This window comes from Mustela nigripes, chromosome 4 (genome assembly GCF_022355385.1).
Source record: "Mustela nigripes isolate SB6536 chromosome 4, MUSNIG.SB6536, whole genome shotgun sequence".
Lineage (NCBI taxonomy): Eukaryota > Metazoa > Chordata > Mammalia > Carnivora > Mustelidae > Mustela > Mustela nigripes.
The window spans coordinates 176,648,714-176,661,585 of NC_081560.1; the positions used below are offsets into that span (position 1 = coordinate 176,648,714).

At 38.7% G+C, this 12,872-nt stretch overlaps 1 protein-coding gene across 2 annotated transcripts in view; it reads left to right on the forward strand.

The window, feature by feature from the left end:
• Positions 1-10,938, forward strand: part of FHIP2A (FHF complex subunit HOOK interacting protein 2A) — a 38,349-nt gene extending 27,411 nt beyond the window's left edge. For both annotated transcript variants that reach the window (XM_059398659.1, XM_059398660.1), the window contains 5 exons: positions 404-494; positions 2,473-2,616; positions 7,578-7,718; positions 8,087-8,190; positions 8,295-10,938. In XM_059398659.1, coding sequence (XP_059254642.1) covers positions 404-494; positions 2,473-2,616; positions 7,578-7,718; positions 8,087-8,190; positions 8,295-8,400 — 586 coding nt within the window. In that variant the 3' untranslated portion in view covers positions 8,401-10,938. The remainder of the gene's footprint in view (positions 1-403; positions 495-2,472; positions 2,617-7,577; positions 7,719-8,086; positions 8,191-8,294) is intronic.
• Positions 10,939-12,872: the final 1,934 nt, after the last annotated feature.

The window sequence follows — 12,872 nt, forward strand, 5'->3', positions numbered from 1 at the left end:
TTTTTTTTTTTTTTTTTTTTTTTTTTTTTTTTTTTTTTTTTAAAGTGCCCCTTCTCTGGCGATGTTCTCTTTCTTCCTCCGCAGCGCTGTCACTGATGTGCCTGGTGCTGGCAGGTGACTTTAGAGAAATTGCATGTGGCTCAAGATGCAAAATTAGGGTGACTAAAAATCTTGTGTTCAGTTACCTAAGAGCCAGTTTCCTGACATGGACGGCTATCGTGGCAGTCTGTCACGGGGCTGGAATGTAAAAGATCGTTTTAGGCTTACTTCTGTTTCAAGTGGAATGAGTGATTATTAAATAAAACCTTTGAGATATGAAAGAGTAATCGATCTATAAAACTGATTCAAAATTAAGTACTGAATTGTGTATTTCTGTTATTGACCATGGCTTTTCTTATCTAAGTTTTCTCTGTCTGGTACCCGATGAAGCAAAATCGTCCTACCATGTCGAGGGCACTGGGTATGACACCTACCTCCGAGATGCTCACAGGCAGGTAAGTGAAGTAGTTAATTTTTGGAAATGAACTCTAATGAGGGCACATACACACTTGGTCCCATTGTGCACAGTCATTTCTCCAAAGGTTTCCTTTAGCAAGACCTGAACTCTCTCTTATTACTTTAACTTTAGGCAGGTAACCTTACTTTGCCTTTTACTGACTGTCTCTTGTCTCAGAATTTCTTTATGCTTGCTCCTCTTTCCCTTGTCTCCCTCCCCACCTCTCCCGTTCCCACCTCCCCCCCATCCTTCTTCCCTTTCTTTCCTTTCTTTCTAAACTTTAAATTATATTTGCCCCCCATCCTTTTCTGTATTGATCCAAAACATAACTTCTCAATGATTCTGCCCACCGCCCACCCTTGATCCCAGTCCCCAGGCATAGCCCTGTCCCCTTCTCCACATCTTTTCTCACTTGAACAGTTTTGGACAAGTGCTGTGCTCCCTCACTCCCCGCCCCCCCCCCCCCCCCCCCCCCCCCCCCCCCCCCCTCAGCTTGCTACCTCCCTGATAGGACTCTGAAAGGTGTCCTCTGAAGTATTAACCTACCTTCATGGCCTTCTCAAGGTCTACTTTTCCTCTCTCTAGCATTTTACAGAATTCCCAATTTTAAAAATGTCTCAAGTCAGAAAAACGCACATTCAATTTTCATTTAAATCCTTGAGATTGCAGTGTAGTGTTCTATACAATTAATTTGCATGTGCCTGTAGCAGGAATGCAAGTCCAGATGACTGCATGAGTGACCGGAGCTATTGTGTAGCTAGTGCCTTCAGGGACAAGAGAGTGAAAGCAAGACAAGTGGTACCAATCTCAAGATTGATTTTTAAGCTGCATTTATTCTTTTTGTAAAGTTTCATTTCCATTTTCCGCAAGTGCAGTTATTATGGGTTGTTTAGAAATATTAGAAGATCAACAAGAGGGATATAAAAATGTTTACACTACTGCTTTCTAGGTAAGAATTTCAGTCATGTTAATGGGAAAATGCTTTATTGAATATTGGGGTGTGGTTTAGAATAGAAAACTGTCTGCTGAAAGCCAAATCATTTAAAACTCACGAAATACTAAAGAAGCTGGCTTTTTGATTGTTTTAAGTATGTTTTTCTTTTAAGAGTTGAAGTAATTCGTATTTCATGGTGAGTATGTGATTTAATCTCACGTAATTTCCAAACTAGAGAGGTCAGAGTAATGTCGCTTTGTTGAATAAGGGGAATCTGAAAAGGGCACAGAAAACTGCTCTAAATTTGTTTAAACTCAGGTAAATTAAATATTGGGGAAGACTTTTCAAATTTATTCTTATTATGTGAGGTCCTGTGCTTATCAAAATCCATGTTGTTTACCCCTTTGGTAAACTGTATAGTGAAGGACTAGTTTCTTACTAATTCCAGTCTGTCAACATACCAACAGTTGGGTAAAGTATAATAAAAATGAATTATTAGAAAGATTAAAAAAAAAACACACACTAAAATACCAGCCCTGATTATTTTATTAGGTTCAACAGACATAAAATTTGCTCCGTTAAGTGCCGTAAAGGTTCCACATGCCGACTCTCAGTGTGGTGCTCCGCTCACTGCGAGGGTAGCAAACCGTCGGCAGAGCGCGCCGCGCAGCATGGCTTTGTGCCCTGTGCTGGAGGAGAGCCAAGCCCGCCTTCCCAACGACGTGCATGTCTTCATCTCTGTGCATGTAACGTTTTCAAGTAGATTTGAAAATGTGGCTAGGGCTTACTGTGATACTAATAAGGGGAGTTAAATTCCTCTTAAGGAAAGCACATGCCTATTTTTACATCAGCGTATGTTGGTACTAGAGCTTATAAGCTTCCGGGGGCCCACGTTAGCCTGTTCCCTGTGTCCCTCCCAGCTCCACGGGCACACACCCGCCCCCCACCAGTGCATTCTTATATGCCTGTTAGAGGAAATCATTTCTGTTTGATCTCCATTTGTTCTGGTTTGTTCTTTAACGATGCAAATGCTTTTCCCTAGTTCCGGGACTACTGCGCTATCTGCTTAAGATGGGAGTGGCCTGGGTCTCCAAAGGCATTGGAAAAGTGCAATTTAGAAGCTACTTTCTTTGAAGGCCATTTCTTGAAAGTTTTATTTGACAGAATGGGAAGAATTCTTGATCAGGTAATAAGCTTTAAAATACTGATTTTCACATTATTTTGCTACCATTCACCATGGGTTCATCTCAAGTCTTAGTTTAGCTCTTTAATAAAATAGTTTTGTTTTCTTAGTTTTTCCGCTAGATGACTTTTTCATAAAGCTTGATTGCTGGCAAGTGGTGCATTTCTGACACATTGGTTATGTCCGAAATTTTTTTCAACCTGACAGCTGTTACAGAATCCTATATTTTACTTCTCATTTTAGAACATTGTCTTAATAACCTTCACACATTTTGGAGGTAAAGGTGATTAGAAGACTTTTCCTGTCATGATGTAGAAACCCTTTTCTTTTATTAGGACAGTCAGCACAGATACAAATTGAGTCAACCTTGTAAAGTTCAAGTCAGAGGACCTTAAATATCATTTCAAATGGAAACCTGAGCGCTCTGGTCTCCTTAAAATGACAGAACAATATTAGATGAATCTGCTTCAGACAAAGAACTTATGAATGATATTCATTTTCATAAGGGGGAGGTGAAATGAAAAAGGTAAATTTACTTATTCCCAAGTAGATCGAAAGCACCATCAGCTGGTGTGTTGCTGTGTGTGTCCGGCTGTCAGGAGAAATGAATGGAACGGATTACAGACCCTCCCTCCTGCCCTGTCTCCTTGACGGATGAACAGAGTGAGGACAGAGCTTTGCAATGCTTCACAGCCTGGGAGATACACTTGAAATAAAACCACCTGGCATAATACTTGTCTCCACATAGAAATTGACTTAACCAATGCGGAATTAATTTAAAATTGTATATTAAAGTACTTGTTCTTTTTTAGCATTTTAGTTAAATATTTATGTGAGCATAGGGAGTTCTAAAGGAAATTTACTCCCTAAGCAGGCTGTCTTCAATACCCAGAAAGCCAAATAAAGAAATTATAATTTAAGAAGTATTTCATGGGGTTAGACTTCAGTCAGTACTGTTTCTGGTAGTAATCAGTAAAGAGATGGAGTAAGTCCTTTTTTCTTTTAACCTCTTAATAGCAAGTGCTGTGTTTCTCATTTTGGTCCATTGGTTGTGAAATCCAGCTCTTGTGGGCATTAGGCTGTAGCATTCGTATCCGTCCTATACATCGTGGCTGTGGAAGCCCCCTGAGTGGTGGGGTTCTTCAGTTCATTGTTCTTTGTGCTGGTTTGCTAAGCGTCCTTTGGATCTCAGGGATTTTTCCCTTTAGTTTGTGGAGTGCTCAGAATATCCCGAAATGCTTTAAAGCTCTTTTTATGTCAGCAGCTAGCACGTCACAGCACAGAGCTGATTCCCGCATGCTGTCCCAGCCGATCTTCTGTAACCCTGTCCTGCAGGCAGGACACGCTTCTGGTCGTGCTTTGTCAGTGAGGAATCCCTAGTCGCAGTTAACACGACTTACTGCTAGTTCACTACAGGCCCCAAAACCTTTGGTCTTCAAACCCTTGATTTTCTAAGCCTTTTTTGGTAAGAACGTGATGTAGTCAGATCTCTGAGGTAGTCGGGAGTCCTGGTGTGCTAAGCGTGCTTGGTTTAGTTTCATTTTCTTTCTTTTCTAAATGTGTTTTGTTGAGGATAATGTTTGCTTGTATTTTCCTGGTAGAGAAATAGGGCCAGGGCAACCAGCCTGGAACTAAACATTCACTACAGATAATTAGTGAAGTAGCTAGATTCCTGTATGTATAATTGAGAAATTGTGATTCAAGTGTTCATAATACTATTGTGTTGTCACAATGTTAAATTTTCTAAAATACCATATAACAGGAACCTTTAGTATCATTTGTGATGATTTTATAAAGCTAGTAAAATGCTGAGATCCCTAAGCAGAAGGGAAAGAACACCAGGGAAAATGGAGTGCGGCGGGTCCCACTTCTCTCTGCTGGGGTTTGGGCAGCTGCGCCACTGTCACATTTTCTTCTCATTAAGGTGAAGCTGATATTACTTGCTGTAACCTCCTACTTGATTTGCTTATAAGAATTAAATGAAAAAAGCAACTTAAAATACTTGTAAAAAAGTGCAGGAATAAGGCAAATTTTATTGTCCTAAAATTCAGGCCTTGTATTTAGTGTGAACTCAAAGGTGGGCCAAGTTCATTTGATAAGTCAGAAAAATCTGGTTAGCTTTCATTCCAGGTGAATTCTGTTTGTAAAGTAGAAAATAAAGAGATCCAAAATAATAGATATAAACATTCACTGTTAACCCAGGAAAGGGTTATTCATATTAAAGGAAAAAAGTCAACTCATTTTAAAGTTAATTACCATTATAAAGTAGAGACTGTTTCAGATATAGGACGATTTCTGTATAGCTGAGATTTGTTTCCATTTTCACATTAAAATATAATCTGAGTTAGCCTTAAACTTTTTAAACAACCAAGGACTTAGATTCTTGTTCAAATAAAATGAAAAAAACCCAAAGTAATAGCCTATAAGGAAAATACAAAGTTTAAGTGGCAACGTATTACAGCCTTGCTGAAAGCCAAATTCTGTTGACTTATTTAAGTTCCTATAAATGACAGAATTCAGTGACCTGAAAATCTGACTACCAGAAATCAAGTTACATACAAAACTGTACTAAAGTTACATTTTAAGTGATTTTGTTCACATCCTGGACCAAATGCATTCTTCTTTTTTTTTTAAAGATTTTATTTATTTATTTGACAGAAATCACAAGTAGTCGGAGAGGCAGGCAGAGAGAGAGAGAGGGAAGCAGGCTCCCCGCTGAGCAGAGAGCCCGATGTGGGACTCGATCCCAGGACCCTGAGATCATGACCTGAGCCGAAGGCAGTGGCTTAACCCACTAAGCCACCCAGGCGCCCCCCAAATGCATTCTTCTTAAAGATTTTAAAAAATGTCTCCTTCGTGCCTAAAATACAACTTCGTTGTTTGCTCTGAAATGAGTCCTGGAGGCCGTTCTGTTGCACGTTGTCACCTGGCTGGAGAATACGCCCTTCCAGTTACCCTTCCGTAGGAATAGTGTCCCCTTTCATTCATCTTGCTTGAGGCTCGACCGTGATTAAGAGTGACTTAGGGATACTTTTTCTTCTTTCAGAAAATCCATGTTCATGAATCTCATGGTAAAAACAAACAAACAAACAAACAAACAAATGAAAAACCCACTACAGGTGGGCTTGTAACATAGGACTTGTGGTTTCCCCATGCAACAGGACCTTTGCTGGCTTCTGGCACATGCCGTAGCATTTGTGGTCTTCTGAATGCCAAATGTTCACTTCTTAACTGCTGTTCATCATATCAACTGTGGGTTTTTTTTTTTTTTTTTAAGATTGTTTGCATTTATTTGAGATAGAGCAAGAGAGAGAGAGAGAGCTGAGGGGTAGAGAGAAAGAGAGAAGCAGGCTCCCCCCTGAGCAAGGAGCCCGACATAGGGCTTGATCCCAGGACCCCAGGATCATGACCTGAGCCAAAGGGAGACTGAGCCACCCAGGCGCCCTATATATATATATCAAGGGTTTAGCAGCTGCTCAGTGAAAGGAGTGAAGCAGGCAGAGTCTGTGGTTAACATTCATCCATGTCAAATCCCTTTTTTCTGAATTTCTCTGAAATTCAGGCTCAGCACAGGTGCCTCACTCACCCCTAGCCCTCCCTCGGAAGTCAATTTTGTCTCAGCCACTCAGTTTCCTTTGGCTGCGCAGAAGAAAACTGGAAGGAATGAGATTTCTGTTGAAAGTTCTAGGCATGGTAACAGCAGCTGTTTTTGTACAGTGTGCCTCTTCCTTTGACTTTGATGTCTTCCCTAAACCATCTCCAAGCTGCTTTCTCTGTGGAGTAAACAGATTAAAAATAAAAAAACTAGAATTCAAATGAAATTGTGATACGACATACAAAAATTATAGGAGGAATTGTACCCAGATGTATAAGTGTTTTGGGATAATTAATGCTCTTGCAGTAAATGAGATGATCCTTGTCTGTAATCACCATTTTGAACCTTTTCATTCGCTGTGAGGCATGTGGCAGTCATTTCTATCCCCCAAACTCTCCTGCTGCTGAGAAGGTTCTGTGATGTATCTGACTTTATTTTGTTGTGTACATGCTCTTGATAATTGGCAATAATTGAATAATCTAAGAGATGAAAAATACCTTTTCTAAAATTAGACTACCATATACTTTTTTAAAGATTTTATTTATTTATTTGACTGACAGAGATCGCAAGTAGACAGAGAGGCAGGCAGAGAGAGGGAGAAGCAGGCTTCCTGCTGAGCAGAGAGCCTGACTCGGGGCTCCATCCCAGGACCCTGAGATCATGACCTGAGGCGAAGGCAGAGGCCCAACCCACTGAGCCACCCAGGCGCCCCTAGACTCCCATATATTTTATTAAGATTTTATTTATTTATTTGATAGAGAAAGAGAGACGCAGCGAGAGAGGGAACACAAGCAGGGGAAGTGGGAAAGGGAGAAGCAGGCTTCCCACTGAGCAGTGAGCCCGATGTAGGGCTGGATCCTAGGACCCTGTCTGTAATGACAACCCAAGCCGAAGGCAGACCCTTAGTTAAGCTTCTGAGCCACCCAGGTGCCCCAGGCTACCGCATTTTAAAAGATCTTTAATACCTCCCCTTCTATCTTTGGTCTTCTATTCGATATGTCCTATGTTGCTGTTATTGTTACATATGACACTTCATGGGTTTTGGTGAATTTTTGAACACTTTGATTAATTAGGACAACCTGTGTAAAACAGAAACATTGTGACTATGTTATATATTTTCTTCTGTACGTCTATATATATGCTGCTTTTTTTTCTCCTAAGTTTTAGCACTGTGAAATATGCACTTTGACTAATATGGTGAGAGCCAACTTAGTTATCAGTGTTTACGTTGTAGTAGAGCACATGGAGGTAGGCATAAGATGGAATATTTTCCTTTGTTGAAAAGACAAATTGAAATGGTAAATGAAATGCTCAGGTATCTACGTTATAAATAATGTCAGATGTCTTTTTGTTTTTTACCTCTCCATAGCCATATGATGTAAATTTACAAGTCACCTCCGTGTTATCTAGACTTTCTCTCTTCCCTCATCCGCACATACATGAGTACCTTTTGGATCCTTATGTGAACCTTGCTTCTGGCTGTAGATCCCTCTTCTCTGTCATCGTCAGGGTGAGTGCTTGGTTTTGTTACATTCTCTAAGATTGACAAACCCTGTGATAAACATGTCCATTAACATTACTTACCATTGTATGTGCTTAGCGCTACGTAATGGGAAGCACTATTTATATACTGTCAAGAAGTCATTATTTTACTATGTGGAGAAAAAAAGAAAAATTCATTCTTTTAAATGGTAACTTCTATATTTAAGGAACAGGTGTGAGTCCTTTGCCAAAGATGGTTATGTGAATAGTGAAGGGTGACGCTCTTCATTTAATAATAGGAAGTTGAGGTTTTTTGTTTGTTTTGTTTTGTTTTTAATTCTGAGAGTCCCTGTGAGGTTGATTTCAGGAATACAGTTCCTTTTGTCCCTGATGCAGGTTGTCGGAGACCTGATGGTCCGAATCCAGCGTATTCCAGACTTTACTCCCAAGCTTCTGTTAGTCAGAAAGCGATTGCTTGGCTTGGAACCTGAAGGCCCCATGTAAGCCAGTGTTTTACCTGTTTTTTTAATCTAAAAAAATTCACCCAAACTTGATGAAATATTAGTATCTCACATTGACTTATTGCTTGCTTTCCTTTTACCAGGATTGACCACATCACATTGCTGGAGGGCGTGATCGTGTTGGAAGAGTTCTGCAAGGAGCTGGCGGCAATCGCTTTTGTGAAATACCACGCTTCCTCCACACCGTAAACAGCCTCCTGCAAGTAACTACGGGAGCGGAACTGTAGTATACATTTCATCAAAAAGGATTCAGCTGCACCCAGCTGAGAGGATAAAAAGCCTTTTTAAATGAAGTACTGCTGTAAACTGGACAGGACCATTAAGAACCCATTGAGTGGACATTCTCAGTAAAATGTTGTATAATGTTTTCATTGGCTTTACCATAATGGTTCTATATGTAAGATTGCACGTCCTTGAATCCAGGATACAATCAAAGGAACTTCAGGAAATAAGCATTTCTAATGCCTGTGTGAAAAGCTGCAAAATTTCCAATGTCATGACTTTGATGATATTTCTTTTATTTTAATATCCTTTTAGGTAGCAAGGCATTTTGACATTCTCTGGGACTCAAATGCTTATATTCTTTTGGATTAATAAGTAGCAAAGAAAAAAAAACAAACTAATTTTATAACTTTTTAAGGTCAGAATTCTTATCAAACAAAATATGAAAAAAACTGTAAATGAGAAAAAATACAATTCAGAAACCATCAAATGAGTTAGGAGATAAAAATGTGTAGAGCACCATTAACTTTCTTCAGCTTTTCTAAGAATAACGATTTAATATGATAAAGAAGTTCTTGATTAATATAATATATATTTTTTAAAGAAACATTCTTTTACTCTTTTGTGCACATAGCCATGTTAGTGATTGATTTTCACGTCTGGGTCCCAGTGTATTTAAATGGTGTCATTTTTGCAACAATGTTGAATTCGTGCTCTCCATTGGTAATGTTTGCTAAAATAGTATTTTTTTAAGCTAATGAACACATGTTGGGTTGAGAACCTTTTTTTTCTTCTATCTGTCCCAGTCTGAAAGTTGCTGTATAAAAATTGCTTTATAATTTGGTTTCTTATTGGAATACATGGTAGTGTCCAGGCGGATAACTCTTAGGCAGCAATCAAAATGCCAGTGGGCCTCCTCAGTGTTTACAGTTTGAATGTTTGTTTTCATGTTGTTCACTCTTTTGTTTTAAATGATTCTAAAGAGATTTAAAAGAAAACCAGTCTGTCCTGTTTACACGTTAAGGAATTTGGGTGAATTGGGTCTGCATGAAGAACTGCGCGTTAGGTCAGCCAAGCCACCGTGCATGGCGAGCTTCTCCTGGATGCCTTGTGCGCATCCGCTTTCCCTTCTGCCTTCGGTGATGTTGTCACTCAGATGTTGCTTTTAAGCTTCTCCTTCCTCTCCTCCTCCTCTTTCTGTTGAAATGTTAAGCAGCAGCACTTTGCGCCTTACCTTTCCATTGACTGATATTTTACTGGGGGGAGCGGATGATCGAACTTTCCAGCTTGGAAGGAACTGTCGCCGCTCCTGGTAAGAAGTTATTTTGTGTAGCGTCTTCGCAGATGTACATCATGTGGGACTTGCAGAGAAGCATGTTTGACACCTTCTGCTGATTTTGTGGTATTTGTTTTTCTGATTTATAGTTAGTTTTAGCTATCAGGACAAAAGAGCAAAAGGTGATGAATATTCTTGGCTCTGGAATGCTTCCCAATGTTAAGACTTAATCCAAGTCTTTGTTGGCTCAGTCTAAGCACACTTACTGAGCAGAACAAGGGAACAAGGGAAAAAACAAAAGTGGAAGATGGTTACTTTGTGTGTGATTTTCTTCAAATGATTTTTAATGGTGGGAAAGCATTGATTGTTCAGTGCTCGGTATTTATTGGTCAGCCCACGCAAGGACCACTGCAGCATTTCCATTTTAGACATAGTTGTTGTCTACTTTGATGTAGGTTTATTTAAAATAAGGCATTAGGAGATATTAGATATTTCTTAATGTTTTCGTAGTGCTCAATGGGTGTACGAGCAATATTACCTCTCAAGCCAAATACTATTTTATCCTTGAGTTCACAGTGGGACCTTGGAGCTAATACATGACACCAAGCTCTGAAAAGCTTTAACTTTTATATTTTTGTCTATGTATGCTGCTTCTTAAAACATAATTATTTTCCTAAGTTATTGTAATGATTTTTGATCTGTAGTCAGCTAAAGCTAAAAGTGTAAGTTGTTTCTCTTCTAAGTTTCTCTCTTTCTTCTAGCTGTTTAGTTCAGACAGACCTAGAGCCAGCACAAGTTCTCACAGTGAGTTGGATTTGTCAGTGAAACAACGTGCTATATTACTAGTCTTTTTCATACTGTCTTGTGAAAGCTAAATATTTGCATTACTCAGTGACTTCAGTGCACTGTGTTGGGTGGAAGGTACCACCTTCACAAATGATTGCCATAGCAAGTTCCAAACTGAATTTTAGCCCTGCTTCACATCAGTATAAATAGGTATGCACATTTTTTTAACTTTCTAACAGTATAGTCTTTGACTTTATTTTTAGTAATGAGCCACATTCTTTACTTGATAGAACTCAGATTTGTCCTAAACCAATTATCATTGTAGTACTCACATTATAACTATGTAATGTTCTCATAATGTATCTGTCTGTGCAATATGGAAGCTATGAGAGGATTCATAGCCCTTTGGTTTAATTGTACATTATTTTGTGTGAACATGTATATATATATATATATATATATATATATATATATATATATATATGTATGTGTGTGTATGTGTGTGTGTGTGTATATATATATATATATATATATGGACCAAAATCCTTAGCTTGCTTACACTGTTGCTAGTGTAAAAATTGTTACACTTAATTTTACGGGGCACAAATTATGGAATTACTTCATAATTCATGATGACATATTTCCATAAATTACTGCATTAATATACAGTTCCCATTTAATTATGAAGTTCACAGGTATTGACAGAAGTTGCAGTCATGTGCTGAAACCACAAATTATATGGCAGTTATATTTTGGGTTGTATAATTAATCAAAATATGCATGTCCTTGTGACACTTGATATGTTAAAACATGATAGATAATCATATTTCTGAGCCCTGTAAAATAGTGTTACTATAATACTCTGGCCTCCTGCCTTGTTTACATTAAACAAAGGATATTTGGTGAATTTTTCTATTGAGCATTGTGTAGGTTACTGACAGTATTACCAAGGCTGGAATTCTTGGGCCATCTGTGAAGAAAAACTCTTCGGATGGCGATTGTGTACCTACTATCTCTCCAAAAGGAGGTTGTGATTAAGTTCAACTTTTTGTGCTAATGATGCATGCAGGACTAAGAGGGATAATCAAAAAATAAATAATGTAATTTAAGCAAAGTGTCTTATATTTTTATAGAATTCTAACTGAAAACACTTTATTCACTGATATATCTAAAACAGTAATTCATCATGTACAACAGGATTTGGCACACACTGAGGCATCTGGCCGGCTCTGTGGGTGGAGCATGTGATTCTTGATCGAAGGCTGCATTGGGTATACAGCTCGCTTAAAAACAAGAAAAAAGTTTATGACACACAGTCGTTCATGGGTCACTCCAGCATTGATTCCAGGAAGAGAACAAAAAGGAACAGAATCAGAATATTTGTGGAGGGGAATGTATAGCTTGGAAAATCCCCCTGAGCGAGCCTCTTGCCTCTTTATATATCCTCCACTCCACTCCTTAATGGTAACATTCTTAAAGGAAGAAATGTTTACACAAGTCTTAGAAAAACAATTCATTGTAGGCATTATTGCTTAATATATTTGTAACGCATATAAAAATTGTCTTCTTCAACTGACACGTAAGACAATTAGACTCTAGGTTTATTCCATTCATGTGAATATTTGCCAAAGTGCCCTAATTGGAAACTGAAAGAAACACATAATATATGGCATAGCCAGGGAGAGAAAAAACATAATTTTTAATCCCAGCTACCCAGGGTCTTTCCAGCCACTGTTACTCAAAAAAGTTTATGGACTTAAAAAGGAGAATAGGTTGAATGGATGTAGGGTAGGTAGGTTTAGGCACTGAGGAGTTGAAATTACCCTTCTTGCTTTGAGCTTCTATAAAAGAAAATTGCATTTGAGGGATGTATAATCAGATCCTGAGTCCAAAAACCTGGTTCAAACAAACGTGTTATCTGAAGGGAATTTAAAGAATTGACATAAAATTGTGAAAGTCAAAATTTTGTGAGTAAGTCTCAAGTAACTGTTATACCTCTCTCAAAGTAAACAAAAAATGAGCCAGCAGAAGCACTGCGTGACAGTTTGATGCCAAAGGATCCGTGGTTGGAAGAAATGGAATAGGTTTTAGTTGGTTTTAGCTACGAAAGTCGTTGCTCTTGGGCCTAGCTCTTAGGAGACTGGCTTTCGTTTTTACTTGATCTATACCTGACTGTGCACATCAGGGACACCAATTGAAGCCTGTTTTGTGTACACTCACTGCTCGTGGTTTCTCGCTTGCCTCAGAGGTTTTTCTGTGTTATAATAGCATTTCTAAACATGTCAAAAATGTGCCATCCAAAACAATAATTTGGTTATTCAACAAATATTGAGAACTTGTGATGAGCCGGTTTTTAAGGTGCTGGGAAAACAAGAAG